Here is a 15469-nt window from a genome sequence, read left to right on the forward strand (position 1 = left end):
TTATTTCGATATAAGGCAATAAAATAATTTCAATGAAATAAAGTAGAAAACCTCTGCCACCAATGGAGCATCCATCTTAGCATGGCTACAATCAATGCGAAAACATTGAAAACCTGACACAGATTTTAGTTCTTCATCAATTTGTAACTGTTTCTTATTCTAAAGAATGAAACCCCTGTTAATACAAATAACAGTGGCTTCGTAATAAATTATTCACTGTGTCACATTATCGCATGCCAGCCATAAAGTTAATATACGTAGCGGAATAGAAAAACAAAGGCCTGAGCAAGAGAGATGTCTATATCAGTAACACTGCGTGGTAAAAAGAGACGTGTGATATATGACAGCAGCACTCTTTTTGACGTCCAGTCGTACGTGCCGCACGTTGACAATTAAATCTCATGGAATTAATGTTCAATCATGCTTGTGTAAGTGTATATGTACACATATTTGTCACACAGATGAAAACCAATTTCGGTTTCGTTTGACAGCTCGAGATTGTTGCTCTATTCCGCTAGGTATATTAACTTTATGATGCCAGCCAAGTCTATCCAAAATATTTGTTACTATATACATCTGAGTTCTGCTGAGCTAAGAAAACATGTTATTATGTGATTTATTAAGGTTTTTATTAGGAATCTTTGATAGTTTTGCTAAAATACAGAAGTGGTTAAACTATTAAATATATTTTGTACTCCTCAGTTCTTCACACATAAAAAAGTTCGGAAAAATTATTCTATCAATGAAACATCTGTCAAGAGTAAAAGAATATTTTGTTTGTGTCTTCTTTATAAAAAAATAGCAATTACTATTAATAGCAGAATACTGTTAAATATTGTTTTCAGTTGTGTGTACTAAAGAAGAATAATGTCGAAGAAAGAAAAAGAATCCATAAGCGACACCACCCCGCTCGTGACGGTGGAGGACCTCATCAACAGGGCCCTAGGGCCTGATAACGTAAGTTATACATTTCATTTAGAGACGCACTTGTGACTCATCGTTGAGGGAGCCTTACATTTATCACACTAGTAACATAGCTGAATTAAACAGTTGAAAATTCTTTAACGCCATCTATGGACGCAATATCAGAGGGGGGGAGGGGCAGCGTACCAGTTGGTTTCGAGAAGATGGTTGGTCTGGTATATTGAAACAAAAAATCATGAAAATTGACTTTTATTAATCTGACAGAAAAGATATTTAGTTTCCAACACTTCGTTTTGCGCAGTAGGTAAATGACGTTTATTTTATCTTCTAGGGTACGTCCATGACCAGAGAAGTGGCAAGCGCTCTTAGGGTCAATTTAATAACTAGCGCAGAGTCGAAGCTCATCGAAGCGTCTTATCAAAAACTGAACATAGCAAATTCAACCTACACAAGAGCGTACCGCACAAATTAATTCTGCAATTCTGCGCGAGACAAATCAGCGTAGGTCGCGTGCAGACGCGCGAATTCGCGAGTCTTTTAATAATCTCTGTAGTAATGTGTGAATTACGTTCTGCAGGAGTTTAGGTTGAATATTTTATGGTCATTTTGGTAAGCGCTGTGACTGTACGCTAGTATACATTGACCATTAAACTCTCGATACCACCATCACCCTTTTATCACAACGTTATTAAAATGTCGAGCTGTCTCGTTCATGCTGAAGTGTTTCATCACCAAGGTCCAAGCGCTAACAACGCACATATTGTAGTTAAAGTACTGCCTACCTAAATTACACTTTTGTATGAAAGTTGACGTGATCTATTGCGGTTTTAGCACTTTAGATCCTGTCAATTTTAGTTTAATTTCTTTTTCGTTAATTTACCAATGACAGACCAACCGAGTGGACTTCAAGTTGCTACAAGCGATACTCCAGATATTCGCGAGACAACAGCGCCTCTTGCAGCAGCGAGTCCAACTCAGATTGTCCGATAGAACTAAATCAAAAAAGAAGAAACCGAAAAGGTCCCTCGCTCGAGGGGTTGCAAGTTTGGAATTGGACGACGATATTGATGATGATACAGAAATGTCTCTGGATTTGGAGAGAACACCGGACCAAGACGATACTCCTGAAAAAGACGGAGAAAAAACTATAGGAAAGAAAAAGGCGAAGAAAGCTAAAGGAAGTAAGAAATCGGAGAAGGAGAGAGTAAGAATAACTTGTGCATTTAAAAATATCTACAAAGCTTTTTTTTGTGATACGTTCTATATAACATGCCTCCGTGGTCTAGTTGCGCGCTGAGCGCGGCTCTTGACTTGGAGGTCGTGGGTTCGATTCCCGCGTTGGAAACATGTTATTTCCAAGTTTGGTTAGCACAATGCAGGCTGATCACCTGATTGTCTGACAAGTAAGATGATCCATGCGTCGGATGGGCATGTAAAAAGTCGGTCCTGCGCCTGATCTCTCGCCGGTCGTGTCGGTCTGCCATCCCACTGGGTTATGAGAGTAAAGGAACAGAGAGTGTTCTTGTGTACTGCGCACACACTTGGGCGCTATAAAATTACTCCTGCGTAGCTGGCCTGGTTTCAATGAAACCGGCCACCGTCACCGAAACCGGTGTGGGAGCTATTATTATTATTACTATATAACATGTCAAATATTTTTCAGGAGTCAGGCAAAGGCTCAAAAGTTTCGTCTGGTCTGGAAATATCTGAAACTGTTCGCGACAAGGAAAAAGTTCTTATTGGTAAATACAGATTTACCTACTTTATTTGATAAAATGCTGTTTTATTTGTATCTAATGTTTTATTATTCTGATTGTTTTCTTACAGTGGAAAGAGGGCCACCGACTCCGAGTACTCCAAGAACTCCAAGTAACGTTTACCTTGTCAATTACCTATTGCAATGATTCCTTGTTAATTACGAGGAATGAACAGAAGCAATTAATTTATGAATTAATTTAAAATAACATTCCATATTTAAAAATCACCCAGGATGTTGCAATCCGACTTACCTACTTATTATAAGTATTGGTCATGTTTCGATGCGCCTTCACATTTACATCAATCCATACTTCTATTATCCATACTAATATTATAAATGCGAAAGTGTATGATTGTTACCTCTTCACGGCCAAACTGCTGAACCGATTTTGCTGAAATTTGGTATGGAGATACTTTGAGTCCCGGTAAAAGACATAGGATACTAATTATTATCTCGGAAACATGTACGGTTCCCGTGCGTTAAATGAGTTTTGGCGCAACGGAGTTGCGGGCGTCATCTTGTTTTCTATCATGTCATTTATCAGGAGACGATGGCGGGTCCGGTCGGGGGCCGATCGATGTGGTAACGCGGCGTCAGTTCGCCACCGTGGAAGCGTCTCTCGAGCAGTTGCAGGCCGCCGCCTCCGCACACAGACTTGCTGACAGGGGGGATGTAGCTGAAGAGGTTAAGCGGGTATTGAATCCATATACTATACTAAATGTGGATGATTCATAAGTTGTTTTAAGATGGACATGGCGCCGCACGCACCACATAGTTCAGGAAATGCAGCGCGTACGACGCGGACGAATGTGCGAGGTTTCACATCATTTCATACAACGAATTCTAAAATGCGGCACGTTCGGCGTGTGCTTGCTGGTAAATCTGCGATTACTTTTATTGGAGTTTGTCTTACACACTCATATAACCCGCGCGATTTAACTATGCACCTCGCGCTGTGACCTCATCCGGGCGTGTAGTGTCGCAGATTACTATAAATATTACGTGCGTATGATAAGGATCTCTCTCGTTGTTTCTTTTCATAAGGATTAATGACATTATAACTAAGACCATTGTTGGTGTCCTCTTCCCAGTTGGCGGCGAGAGTCCAAGCAGCAGAGCAGGCAGCGGGGCAGTTGGCAGCCACTGTGTGCGAGCTGGCGGAGTGCGGCGCGCTGCCGCGGGAGCTGCGCGTCGCCGTGCAGGCGCTCGGCTACCCGGTGCGTTTTATAACTCACACTACACCGGCAGGGGCCTAGGCACTACACCACCAAGCCACAACACTGCAGGCGACGTTGTCTAACAAGCAAGCGACATGTGGAGCGCACAGACATCATTGTGGCGTCATGGTGTAATTTTGACCATTTGCTGATGACGTATTTTTGACGCAAATAGGATTAGTCTGTTTGCGTAAAAATCCGTCGTGTCTAAACACACTAGGCTGAAAATACGCGGCCGAAGTTCGGTATGATTACGCCTGCAATATATTTTAAATTAGCGATGACACACCATGCCGAAATCACGTCGCGTTATATTGAATGCGTAGCGCATTGCTGACGTAATCATGTCGAACTTCGGTCGCGTAACTTCGGCATGGTGTGTTTAGACTTTGGTTTAGACACTTACGCTTTTTACGCGTTATTAATAGATATCTTACACATTCGTCGATTGCGCCCTCTAGTTTCGTCAAATAATCTTAAAAAGTTGTGCGTAGCCCATATTAATTTAATTTGAAGTAGCAGTAATCAGTGCTATCACTATCCCCCCAGCCGGAGCACCGTCGCAGCCGCCGGTCGTCCATCTTCAGCGCGCCGCCCTACGTCACACGATATGATCTAGAGTAAGTTAAACCTTTATTATTTTCCTAGTTACTAATCCATTTATATGCAGTACTTCATGTCGACTGCCTCAGGCCCTCTGCGATTTGCGAAGTTTTTATTCCAACCTACATAAGCTACATGCAGGGGTACTTTGTTGAATTGTATATATCTGATACTTTCCAGAGTGGTAAGCTATGCTCTGAACCACTTAAAGCGTGACTCTCGTAGCATACATTAATATGCTACCAAGGTCGCGCTTGAACTGGTCGCACTATAGTTTACATAATATCGAAAAAGTAAGTGATTTGGCTCGCAACGTGTGTCGCAGAGAGATGCCAAATCCCTTACGTAGAATTATTTATTTATTAGCATTTCAGAAAATGTAAACCTATGTGATGTTTCAGCGCCATCATGTCGGACGCGACGGCGGAGTTGACTGGCGCGGTGGTGGCGGCGACGGCGCGTGCCGCAGAGTCCGCAGAGTGGGCGCTGCGGAAGGCGCAGGCTGTCGGTTAGAACCTCATACTACACTTGTCTTTTTTATCCGCGCGCTATATTGCTATCTCGTTTCCACATACAGAGGCGGTGTAAGGCGTGGGCGGTGTGGGCCACCGCCTCGCGCCTCGAAGGCGATGTTTTATATATCTATGCACGATTTATCTGATAGATGGAGTAAACTCTATATTTTGTCGGATAAGTTCTGGATACCCTATCAGGTACTTATCAGTAAGTGGTGAAACAGCCCCTCAATTTAATTTCCAGGCGAGAAGATGGAGCGGGCATCCAGCCTGAGCGTGCGGCTGTCGACGTTACAGGCGCTGGTGGAAGACTACTTCCAGCAGACCGCTGGCTTCGAGACCGGACTGACCACGCAGGTCAGTTGCGGCCTTACCCATTGCGAGGCCGGCAGGTCTTTGCGAGGCCTTGGTCAGCAAGTCTTTGCGAGGCCCCGGGCGTCAGGTCATTTTGAGGCCCCGGGCAGCAGGTCTTTGCGAGGCCCACCGCCGCTGACAACGGGTCCTCACCGCGAAAAATTGCCACTTTATGACATTTTGCTTGACGCGAGGCCCCTGTAAGAGCGAGGCCCCGAGCGATTGCCCTGCTCGCCACCCCCTAAGGCCGCCACTGACACAGGTCTACCTGTAGTTCCCACTGCCGTAACAGACGCCAACTGTGGTCCCTTCGTCGTCGCTATTACCACATTTTATATAACAGAATCTTCATACAATCGTGAATTTCGAATGAGTATCTTAAAGATACACCGCCACGATGCGTCGCAGTGTGAGCAAAATTTCATGTAGTTGCAATAGGCAAGCCGAAACTTTTTTTTCTTGTTGGTAAGTGAAGGACCATTCAAAAATAGGAATATCGGTGAAAAAATGACTTAGATAGCTTAAAAACTCTCCAAGATATCCATACAAAATGTTACCTAACTGTGACGTCACGTTTAGGTAGTTTGTTCGATAGCTATGTTAAATATTGCGTTTATGAAAGTGGTTTCATAAGAATTTTTTTTATAAATTGCATAACTTATCGAATGGTATACAAAAAATAAGACATTTTATAAAAAAAATTAAATTGAGTATCCAACTTTGAAGGCTCATAATAAAAAAAATACATAAGTTATAAAGCTGAAATTTTGGAAATACTTATATTTTATCGCTATGTATTTAAAAAATCAGCTAATCTTTGACCTTGTCGTCATCCCTATTGTTAATTTAATATCACAGTTTTAGATTTTTAAAAGACAAATTTTCCACTTTTTTACTAAAAAGTGGCCCCGTGCGAGTTTCTTACGCCGGTTCTTCTCGCCGGGTTAGTTCCCGAACCGGTGGTAGGCAACATGTAGTTCAACATTCTGAAAATATTTGATTCAAATTTATTCAGAAATAAAACAATTTTTATTTTTATTTTTTTTATTTTTATTTATCATTATTTTTGCTGCTTGTTCTACAGATTCGTCAGTTCCAAGAGCAGATCGAGCAGATCGAGGCGGACCTCGGCGCCGGCCTCGACCAGCTCAAACACGTCAACACCAACACCGAGACTGCAGGTTATATCACAGCTAAATCTGAATACTACCTGGTTTGGATTCAAATTTAAAATAACGCCTCTAGTACGCCGATGCTGCGAACTGCGAAACACTGGCGAACCGATTTACTGTCTCATCCGCCACACGAGAATGGCTTATATTGCATCTCGCCATATTTCAGTTTCGCATATTTTTCGCGTTCGATTCGTCGATTCGCCTGCGAAGCAGTTAACAGCGTCGGTGTACTAGAGGCTAAGAGTCTTTCCGAATCGAATCGGAAACAACGTCTAATATCACAAACACAGGCTATAACCTACCCCAGGGGTCACCAATTAGTTTCGCTCGGGGTCCGTTTTAAGAGATGAAATGACCTTCGCGGTCCACACATTTTGAGAGATTGTTAAAATATTGGTTCAAGCTCTTGACATTAAATCCTGGAGATGTTCATCAATAAGTCGAGACCGTAATTTATTTTTAACGAAGTTCATGTGCGAAAATGCTTGGTCAGCACACAATGGGTCAGCGGTCCGGATGCGGACCGCGCCTGACCTACCCTATGTAAAGTGTGAATATGACGTGTCCCTAATAACACTACAGAGTTTAGTGTGGATATGACAACGCTTAGTCGGCGTGGTGTAATATGTAAGTAATATTATTGAATTTTACTTCAATAAAGTGAGTCGTTATACAGTACAGTGATCGTGGGTGGAAGTAGATATATATTGGATAATTGGGGTATGTTTTAGCGGTGATAGCGTTGCGGGAGCGGTACGAGGATCTGGTGGCGCAGGCCGAGGCCACCGCCGCCGACGGCCAGGCCGCCGCCGCCGACCAGGCCAAACTGGCTAGGGAGATACATGTAATCAACATACTTACAATGTTTCTGTTTTCGTAAAATACAAACAGACTGAATCTAAACGTAAAAAAGGATAGGTTACAAGAGATAAATTAATACGCTCTGGATTATTTTCGTGAATGTGCAGAGGACCATTTCTCTTATATCGAGTCTCAAAATCTCCGTTCGGCACTCTCGTATCACGCGCTTTTCTGTCTGCGTTGCCATTAGTTGTGCGTACTGCGACCATTCCATGTTGGCCAATGATGGGTGGAATAAACGTAAAGAGGGGCGAGATATTCGTCTTTTTCGAAAGTTTCAAGATTCATCTATTAAGATAATGTGTGCTCTCGACAGCTCAGCAATCATGTTGGAAATCATGGTCATCTATCCATGTCGCTCCATGCCAAAGAGTCGCATCCCAATAGCATTTGAATCCGATTATAAATGTCCAAAATTCACATATTTATTTTACAGAACCTGGCTCAAGCGTTGGAGAATCTAAAAGAACAGAAGTGTGATCGAGCAGAAGTTGTGGACGGCCTGAGGGACAAGGTAAGGAGCGTTAGTGTTTACTAGCAAAAATTAGTTTTGTCGGCTTTCACCGTTTTTTATACTCTTAGGCTGCCCTTCCACCAGAGCCTGAGGGGAGCTGTGTTGCGAGGAATGTGTTTTTGAAAACCAATAGAATCGCTTCATTGACATGACTTTGCCATGACATCGCTCAGCGCGGCGATGCTATTGGTTCTCAAAAACACATTCCTCGCAACACAGCTCCGCTCAGCTCTGGTGGAAACGCAGCCTTATGGTCTGAATGTATGACAATATGCCCCTACAATCCGTCCACACTCGCTGTACCGAGTTTACAGTTGTATTTAACTCTCCATCTACTATACCCATGGGAGAGCCATGCTTTGGCACGAATGGGCCGGCTCGACCGGGGAAATACCACGGCCTCACAGAAAACCGGCGTGAAACAGCGCTTGCGCTGTGTTTCGCCGAGTGAGTGAGTTTACCGGAGGCCCAATCCCCTACCCCCCTAGAAATGCCGCAGTTGAAAAAGAATTTGTTACCCCAGGAGGGTACCAACTGCGTTGGAGAATCCCGACGTCCATGCTCAGGAACTCCTGGAACTGAACGTGGACGTCCAGGCTGCCCCTCGTATTCTGGGGAGGGCAAAACTGCGCTCCAATCTGCTCGGGGCAAGAGCAAACACACAAAGGGTGTTATTAAACTTGGACTTTTGTAATATCAGGGGATTACACTCCAACCTTAATGCCGTCCATTACCACCTTGAGACGGCAAAGCCGGCTTTGCTCTTTTTAACCGAGACGCAGATATCATCTCCGAGTGACACATCATACCTTTCCCACCCAGGGTATTACCTCGAGCACTCCTTTCTACCCAAAGCTGGAGTGTGTGTGTATATCAGAGATGATATCAGCTCTCGCCGCCTCAGCAATCTTGAGGTCATGGACCTATCAAACTTAGGGCTCCGCATAGATTGCGACGACCACCCTCGCGTCTATGCGTGCCTATATAGGTCCCATAGTGGTGACCCCGAGACGGACCGACTCTTGGAGCACCTGCAAGCTGCTTCAGATTTTGTGCAGCAGCAGATCCCATCCGCAGAGATCATAATACTTGGCGACTTTAATGCCCACCACGCCGACTGGCTCAATTCCAGTAAAACTGATCATGCGGGGAGATCTGTCTGCAACTTTGCCCTTGCGAACGACTTGACACAACTGGTTACTACGCCTACGCGAATCCCAGATGTGGATGGTCAGAATCCTTCCTTGTTGGACCTCCTACTGACTTCAAATCCTGACGGCTACCAAATAACCGTAACCGCACCACTTGGTTCATCGGATCATTGCCTTTTTAGGAGTTCTGTGCCACTTACGACGGTGTTAAGACAGCGCGCTGTTAAATACCGTCGTGTGTGGCACTACAAGTCAGCAGACTGGGATGGGATGCGGTCGTTTTTTGCATCCTATCCTTGGGGGCACGTGTGCTTCTCGCCGGATGATCCCGACAGCACTGCCAACTCTGTTGCCGATGTGGTGATGCAGGGGATGGAACTTTTCATTCCGACCTCTGTAGTGCCAACTGGCGGCAGATTTCGTCCCTGGTTTGGTTCATTCCTCAAAAAAGCTTCTCGCCGGAAGCAGGAGGCTTACCAATCCTGGGCCAACGCAGTGTCTGCTCGGGATTTAATTACCAGTACATATAAAGAGGAGTACAACCTTGCCTCTAGGTCCCTCAAGAAAGAGATTACTCGGGCAAAGCAACAGCACGTCAATAGAATTGGCAAGAGACTTGAGTGCCTCCCCTCGGGAACCCGTGCATTCTTGTCTCTGGCCAAAGCTATTGAAGGAAATTTCTGCAAGCCAACCCTACCATCCCTACACGTAGGAAATGGATCGTTGGCCCAGGACGCAAAGGACAAAGCCGATCTTCTGGGCAAGCTCTTTGCGTCAAACTCGACCCTGGATGACGGGGGGCAGAAACCGCCGACCATACCGCGATGCACGAGCATCATGTCGGATATTCGGTTTCATCAGCGCTCAGTGCGAAAAGCCCTCCGTTCCCTTGATATCCAAAATTCGAGTGGGCCTGACGGAATCCCGCCTATTGTGTTGAAAAAGTGTGCTCCAGAGTTGGCTCCGGTCTTGACGCGTCTTTTTCGGCTCTCCTATTCCACTGGAATCGTCCCGGCTTCCTGGAAGACAGCCTTGGTGCACCCGATCCCCAAAAAAGGTGACCGCTCAAATCCTTCCAACTACAGACCAATCGCTATAACCTCTCTCTTCTCGAAGATAATGGAATCCATTATTAATAGCCAGCTTCTTCGATACTTGGACGGCCAGGGATTGCTAAGCGACAAACAATACGGGTTCCGTAAGGGTCGCTCGGCTGGTGATCTCTTGATCTCTTGGCATACCTGACTCATCGTTGGGCTCAGGCAATTGAGTCGAAGGGAGAGGCATTGGCTGTTAGTTTGGATATTGCGAAGGCCTTTGATCGGGTTTGGCATAAAGCGCTGCTATCAAAGCTTCCATCATACGGGCTGCCCGAGAAATTATGTAAGTGGGTCACTAGTTTCTTAGCAGACAGAAGCATAAAGGTCGTAGTTGATGGCGAATGCTCGGAAACTCAGTCTGTTAATGCTGGTGTCCCTCAGGGCTGTGTGCTATCGCCTACTCTATTCATACTGCATATCAATGACATGTTACAAACCAACGGCATTCATTGCTATGCGGATGATAGTACAGGTGATGCTGTATATACCGGCTCCCCTAATATTTCTCGGCAAAATGTCACTGAGAGTCGAAACGAACTTGTGTCTAAGGTGGAGAATTCAATGGAGAAGTTCTCTGAATGGGGTAAACGTAACTTAGTCCAATTCAACCCCACCAAGACACAAGTCTGCGCGTTCACCACTAAAAAGTCACCAATGGTCGTATATCCTCGTTTCGAGGGCACATCTTTAACCATCTTCCCTAGCATTGAGATACTTGGCGTCAACATGGCAGGGGCGCCAAAATGCCAACTGCTCCCTCTGGATTGTATCCAACGAAGGGCTGCTCGAATAGTTGACTGCCATAGTGTTTCAAACAGCTTGGACCCCCTGGAATTACGCCGAGATGTAGCTTCACTCTGCATCCTCTATCGGTTGTATCACGGGGAGTGCTCTGAGGAATTGTTCGGAATCATACCACCTGCAACTTTTCGCTATCGTCCCACGCGAAAAACATACCATCCTCATCACCTTGATGAGTGGCAGTCTTCCACTGTGCGGTTTTCGCGTAACTTTATGTCGCGCACTGTAAAACTCTGGAATGAACTGTCACCAGCAGTATTTCCGGACCGATACGATCTGCAAACCTTCAAGAAAAGAGCGTATTCCCTCTTAAAAGGCCGGCAACGCACCTGCAGCTCTTCTGATGTTGCGAGTGTCCATGGGCGACGGTAGTTGCTTACCATCAGGTGACCCGTTTGCTCGTTTGCCCCCTTATTTAATAAAAAAAAAATACCCTCTGTTTTCAGGCGACCTCTTCGCAGCTGCAGGGTCTACTCCGTGTGGAGGTGTTCGAGAGGACGCGCGACGAGCTCGACGACCGTCTGGACGCCTTCCACGACTTGTTCCACGAGCAGGAGACCAGGTGGATGGTATGTAGCCTAATGAGAGAAAAAGAGAGGGAGAGAGAGAGACAGAGAGAGATTGAGAGGAGTTCTTGAACATTTTTATCATTAAGAACGGCAGCAAAAAACTGCATCCTCGTTATTATTTTCATCCAACATTCCAGGAGGCCCTCAAGGAGCTATCAGACCGGGTGGAGCTGAAGGCGCAGTATTCGGAGCTGCTGCACGCGCGCGACGAGGCGCAGGCGCAGCTGCGCACCATCGACGACAGACTACGGACGTTGGCGCACGCTATTGGCGAGCCGCAGGTGAGGGTTTGACACTGTGGGAATATACGTGGTGGCCGCAAAGGAGTATGCTCGGTCAGGCCGGAGCCCACGTGATTGATTTCAGCTGTCGTATATATACCGACGCACTTAGAAAACTTCGATATCGCGATGCAGGTATGTGGCGCTAATTGTGGGTACCGCCACAACACCTTCTCTACTTTCAGGTAGAGGGAATAGAGAAAATATGCTGAGCTTCAAAAATATTTGGGGATAACTGGATTTATGCGGAAACTCCTATATGGTTCTAAACAAAATTTCAAATCTAGTAAGATCACCGAATAACTTTTAAGCGGTTCTTATCTAAGAAGTAGTAAAGTTATTCGGGGTCAAGATAATTTTGGTTACATTGATCTGACTGACATAGAATGACATTGAAAAATCGTTACTCCTTAGCGTTTTCTTTTTAACTCACAAAACATGGAATGTTCCGCTCTTTACGTATTACAGTCTAACTAAGGAGTTACAAATGAATTTGTAGCAGGTATTTGTAACGTTGCTCTGGGGCTACCATAATAGCTGTGTGTGTGTGTGTGTGTAGGCACATTCTGTCGAATTTTATCACAGGTGGCGTTCTTAACCCGCTCGTTGCTGGCGGACATGTTGTGCGCGTCGTGCCGCGAGCCCGCACTGCCCGACGCGCGCCCCGCTCACCTTCACACACACAGCGACGGCGAGAGGTAACATCACTGTAATGAACATAACACATACACGTACAGAAATTATAGGTGCCAGTACGAGTACTTCCTGTCATGTAAATAATAGAGTGTAATCGGAATACTGACGCCAGTTATTATAAAAGAAAACTTGCAGGAACTTATAGGTGGCAGCACATGTCAACTAAAGTTTTGGATTGGCGACACCATTTACAGTATCTTAGTTGCGCGTTGGTCCGACGGGCAAACAGTCTTCGTAGACTTATAGTTATTCCGGTCCTGTCCTGTCATTCACAAGTAATAAAATATAGGGCGAACTACACAATCGTTGGTAGACATTATTTTATTGGCTACTTAGATTTTTGTTTAAAAATATATAAATAATAGGGTTTTCTGTAGTATGAAAATTGTTTTACCGCAACTATAATTTTATATTTCAGTATCAGCCCCCGCAAGGAGCGTCACGCGTGTCGTCGCTGGTGCGGCGGCTCGCATACGCTGGTGGCGGGTACGCGCGCCCTGCCATCCGCGCCGCCCGCGCCCCGCCCACCCCGCCCCGCACGCACATACAGCGGCTACGGCGACGACGGACGGGTGAGTAGCTTGGTGACAGTCAGATTATTGAGGGACAGTTTTTGATGTTCAGTTACAGTCTTTGATATTGAGGGCAGTCTTTGATGTTAAGTGATAGTCTTTGATGTTAAGGGCCACTTTTTGATGTTCAGTGACAGTCTTTGATGTTGAGTGACAGTATTTGATATATAAAACACTATTAAAAACGAACAATAAATGCTTATGTTAAAAAGCTAGTCTATAATAACGTTAAACAACTACAGCGTCATTCTAGTTTAGAAAAGATGGTAAAAACTCAAATTAATACTAAACAATAATAACCTTAAATGCGCTTAGCGACTTTTTAGTGTAGAAGAAGCCCATTATTTTATTACATAAAAAACGGGTCACAATTCACGTTAAAATCCTACTCTAAAATATCGCTGCGGTACACTTAGCGATATTTTTGTAAAGTATTCTAAAGTAAAATAACTTAACATTCCATAGCTAAAACAGATTTTTCTCCTTTTAAATCTAGTTGTTTTATATCGAGATATTTGCTATTCCACAGTAAATTAAAAGAGCTATCTTTGGATAATTCAAAGCTTTTGATACGACTAATAACAGTTAAATGGCATCACTTTAAAAAAACTCCCGCGTTTTTCGTTCATATTGAAAAACTTGGTTTTGTGGCTAAGCGATGTTTAAGCTATCGGTAGGCAGATAGGGACACCTAGTGACAGTCCTTGATTTCAAGTGACAGTCCTTTTAAACATTTAAAGACATGCCATTTGCAGTTACACAATCTTTAAAATGATTTAGCCTGTAGGTATCCGAACATACTCTGACTACCTGATACCTCTGCTCACAAGTCCCAACTATATTGTGTTTCAGCTATACCAGATGCAGGAGGACTGTCAGCCGTGTCTCCAGTGTAACAAGGTGGAACACTCCACCTCGCAGCACGGCCGAGGCGACGGGGACCAGAAATAATGATGATGATTAGTATAATATTAATTGCTAATAGTAATTTAAAACGTATTCGAGAAAAATTCAAAAATATGTTCTGTATTCGGGTGTTGCAAGTATAGAAAATAAAAAGTTATTAATTTTCAAGTGTTTATTTTTATTAAAATAATAAATAAATAATTTACATTATTTTCAGCGTATTTACAACTTACAAGCGTAGTAATAATTTATAATAAATAATAATTCGATTGAGTTTAAATAGTAAATAGATAGTAGCTTAATTTTATTTAGTTGTAATGAAAAAAATATATAAATAAGGGTATAATTTTTTGTATCTGTCTTAAATGAAACTGTACTAGTCTATAGTGGAAGCCCGAGGGTTGCCAGGACAAAAAATAGGGAAACTCTACTTTTACAGTTTGTTACTAAGTTTAAAAATTCAATGGTATTATATTTAAACTAGATTTAAACCCAATAATTCTCAAAATCTTTGAGCAAGGGATTTGTCGAGTAGCAATATAAAATATTGTAACAGTATCTTACAATATTATGGCCGAATTTTTAACACTGGTTACATTTTGTATTGATCTATTATTTGACTACGATTCACTTAATATTAACTCTAGCTTGACTCTAGCTTTGTTTTACCCAATATAAAATGTTTAATACAATATTACTAAATAATATAAGTAATTATATACATATTCTGTGCAAACATATATTTTGTAGAGAAATGGCAACAATTTCTCACTTGACATTTCTAATCACAGAGTTGCCATTACAAAAATACATTCTGCACTAAATATTACTTACTCAACAACCTAACCTAACTCCCAGCACGGTGCAAATATTATAGCAGTATTAAAATTCAGAAAAAGAGTCGACAGGGTAGCGAATAACATTTGTACCGTGCTTTTGGAGAGTTTTTCATAATTTATTTCTTAGGATTAGTAAAGTGTACTCGGGGAATCGAGACAGTAGCGGTCATTGACTCCCTGTCAAAAATTTTGTCATTTTCTACATACAGCTCGACAAGCACTGACATATACTTGTATAATGGAGGTCAGTGTCGATAAGGCTTCAAATTAACGTGGCGAAAAAAGGAACTAACGCAGCCATCATACAAAAACGTCAATTTTGACAGTTCTCCTTTACCAGCAGCGCCCCCGCCCACGTTCATATAAAGCCTTGTCTCACTTTAAACCGCGTTTGACAATAAAGTGTCAGATGTTCCTAGTCGGGCGATATAGTATTTGGCATACTCGATGTGAACTGAATAATATGAAGCATATCACTACGAACTCATAAAAAGTTGGAGATTATCATTCTAAGAGTTACCAAGAGGTTTTCCGATGAATCTGTAATAATCTGTGTCTTTATAAGAGGTAAATTTTATTATCTTTTAAATACAAATTGTAAATACCTACAGTGCGAGCAGTTTTCATTTAGC

General features: G+C 43.3%; 1 protein-coding gene across 1 annotated transcript; it reads left to right on the forward strand.

Moving 5' to 3' along the window:
- The first annotated feature begins 2848 nt into the window (after positions 1–2848).
- On the forward strand, positions 2849–14063 carry LOC121735061. Its single transcript, XM_042125728.1, has 14 exons — positions 2849–2858; positions 3228–3376; positions 3775–3900; positions 4450–4520; positions 4905–5011; positions 5263–5375; positions 6457–6553; positions 7279–7391; positions 7845–7922; positions 11421–11543; positions 11681–11824; positions 12410–12522; positions 12939–13092; positions 13945–14063. The coding sequence occupies exons 1-14, from the start codon at positions 2849–2851 to the stop codon at positions 14041–14043; spliced, it is 1497 nt and encodes a 498-aa protein (XP_041981662.1). The 3' UTR covers positions 14044–14063.
- Positions 14064–15469: the final 1406 nt, after the last annotated feature.

The sequence above is a fragment of the Aricia agestis genome, chromosome 16 (genome assembly GCF_905147365.1).
Source record: "Aricia agestis chromosome 16, ilAriAges1.1, whole genome shotgun sequence".
In the NCBI taxonomy this organism is placed as follows: domain Eukaryota; kingdom Metazoa; phylum Arthropoda; class Insecta; order Lepidoptera; family Lycaenidae; genus Aricia; species Aricia agestis.

What these genes read in the sequence shown, in the direction of transcription:
- LOC121735061 (XM_042125728.1), top strand. An exon ending in TAGCTGAAGAGGTTAAGCGG is followed by an intron (nt 3,377 to 3,774) that starts GTATTGAATCCA and finishes TCCTCTTCCCAG; the next exon opens with TTGGCGGCGAGAGTCCAAGC. An exon ending in GCTACGGCGACGACGGACGG is followed by an intron (nt 13,093 to 13,944) that starts GTGAGTAGCTTG and finishes ATTGTGTTTCAG; the next exon opens with CTATACCAGATGCAGGAGGA.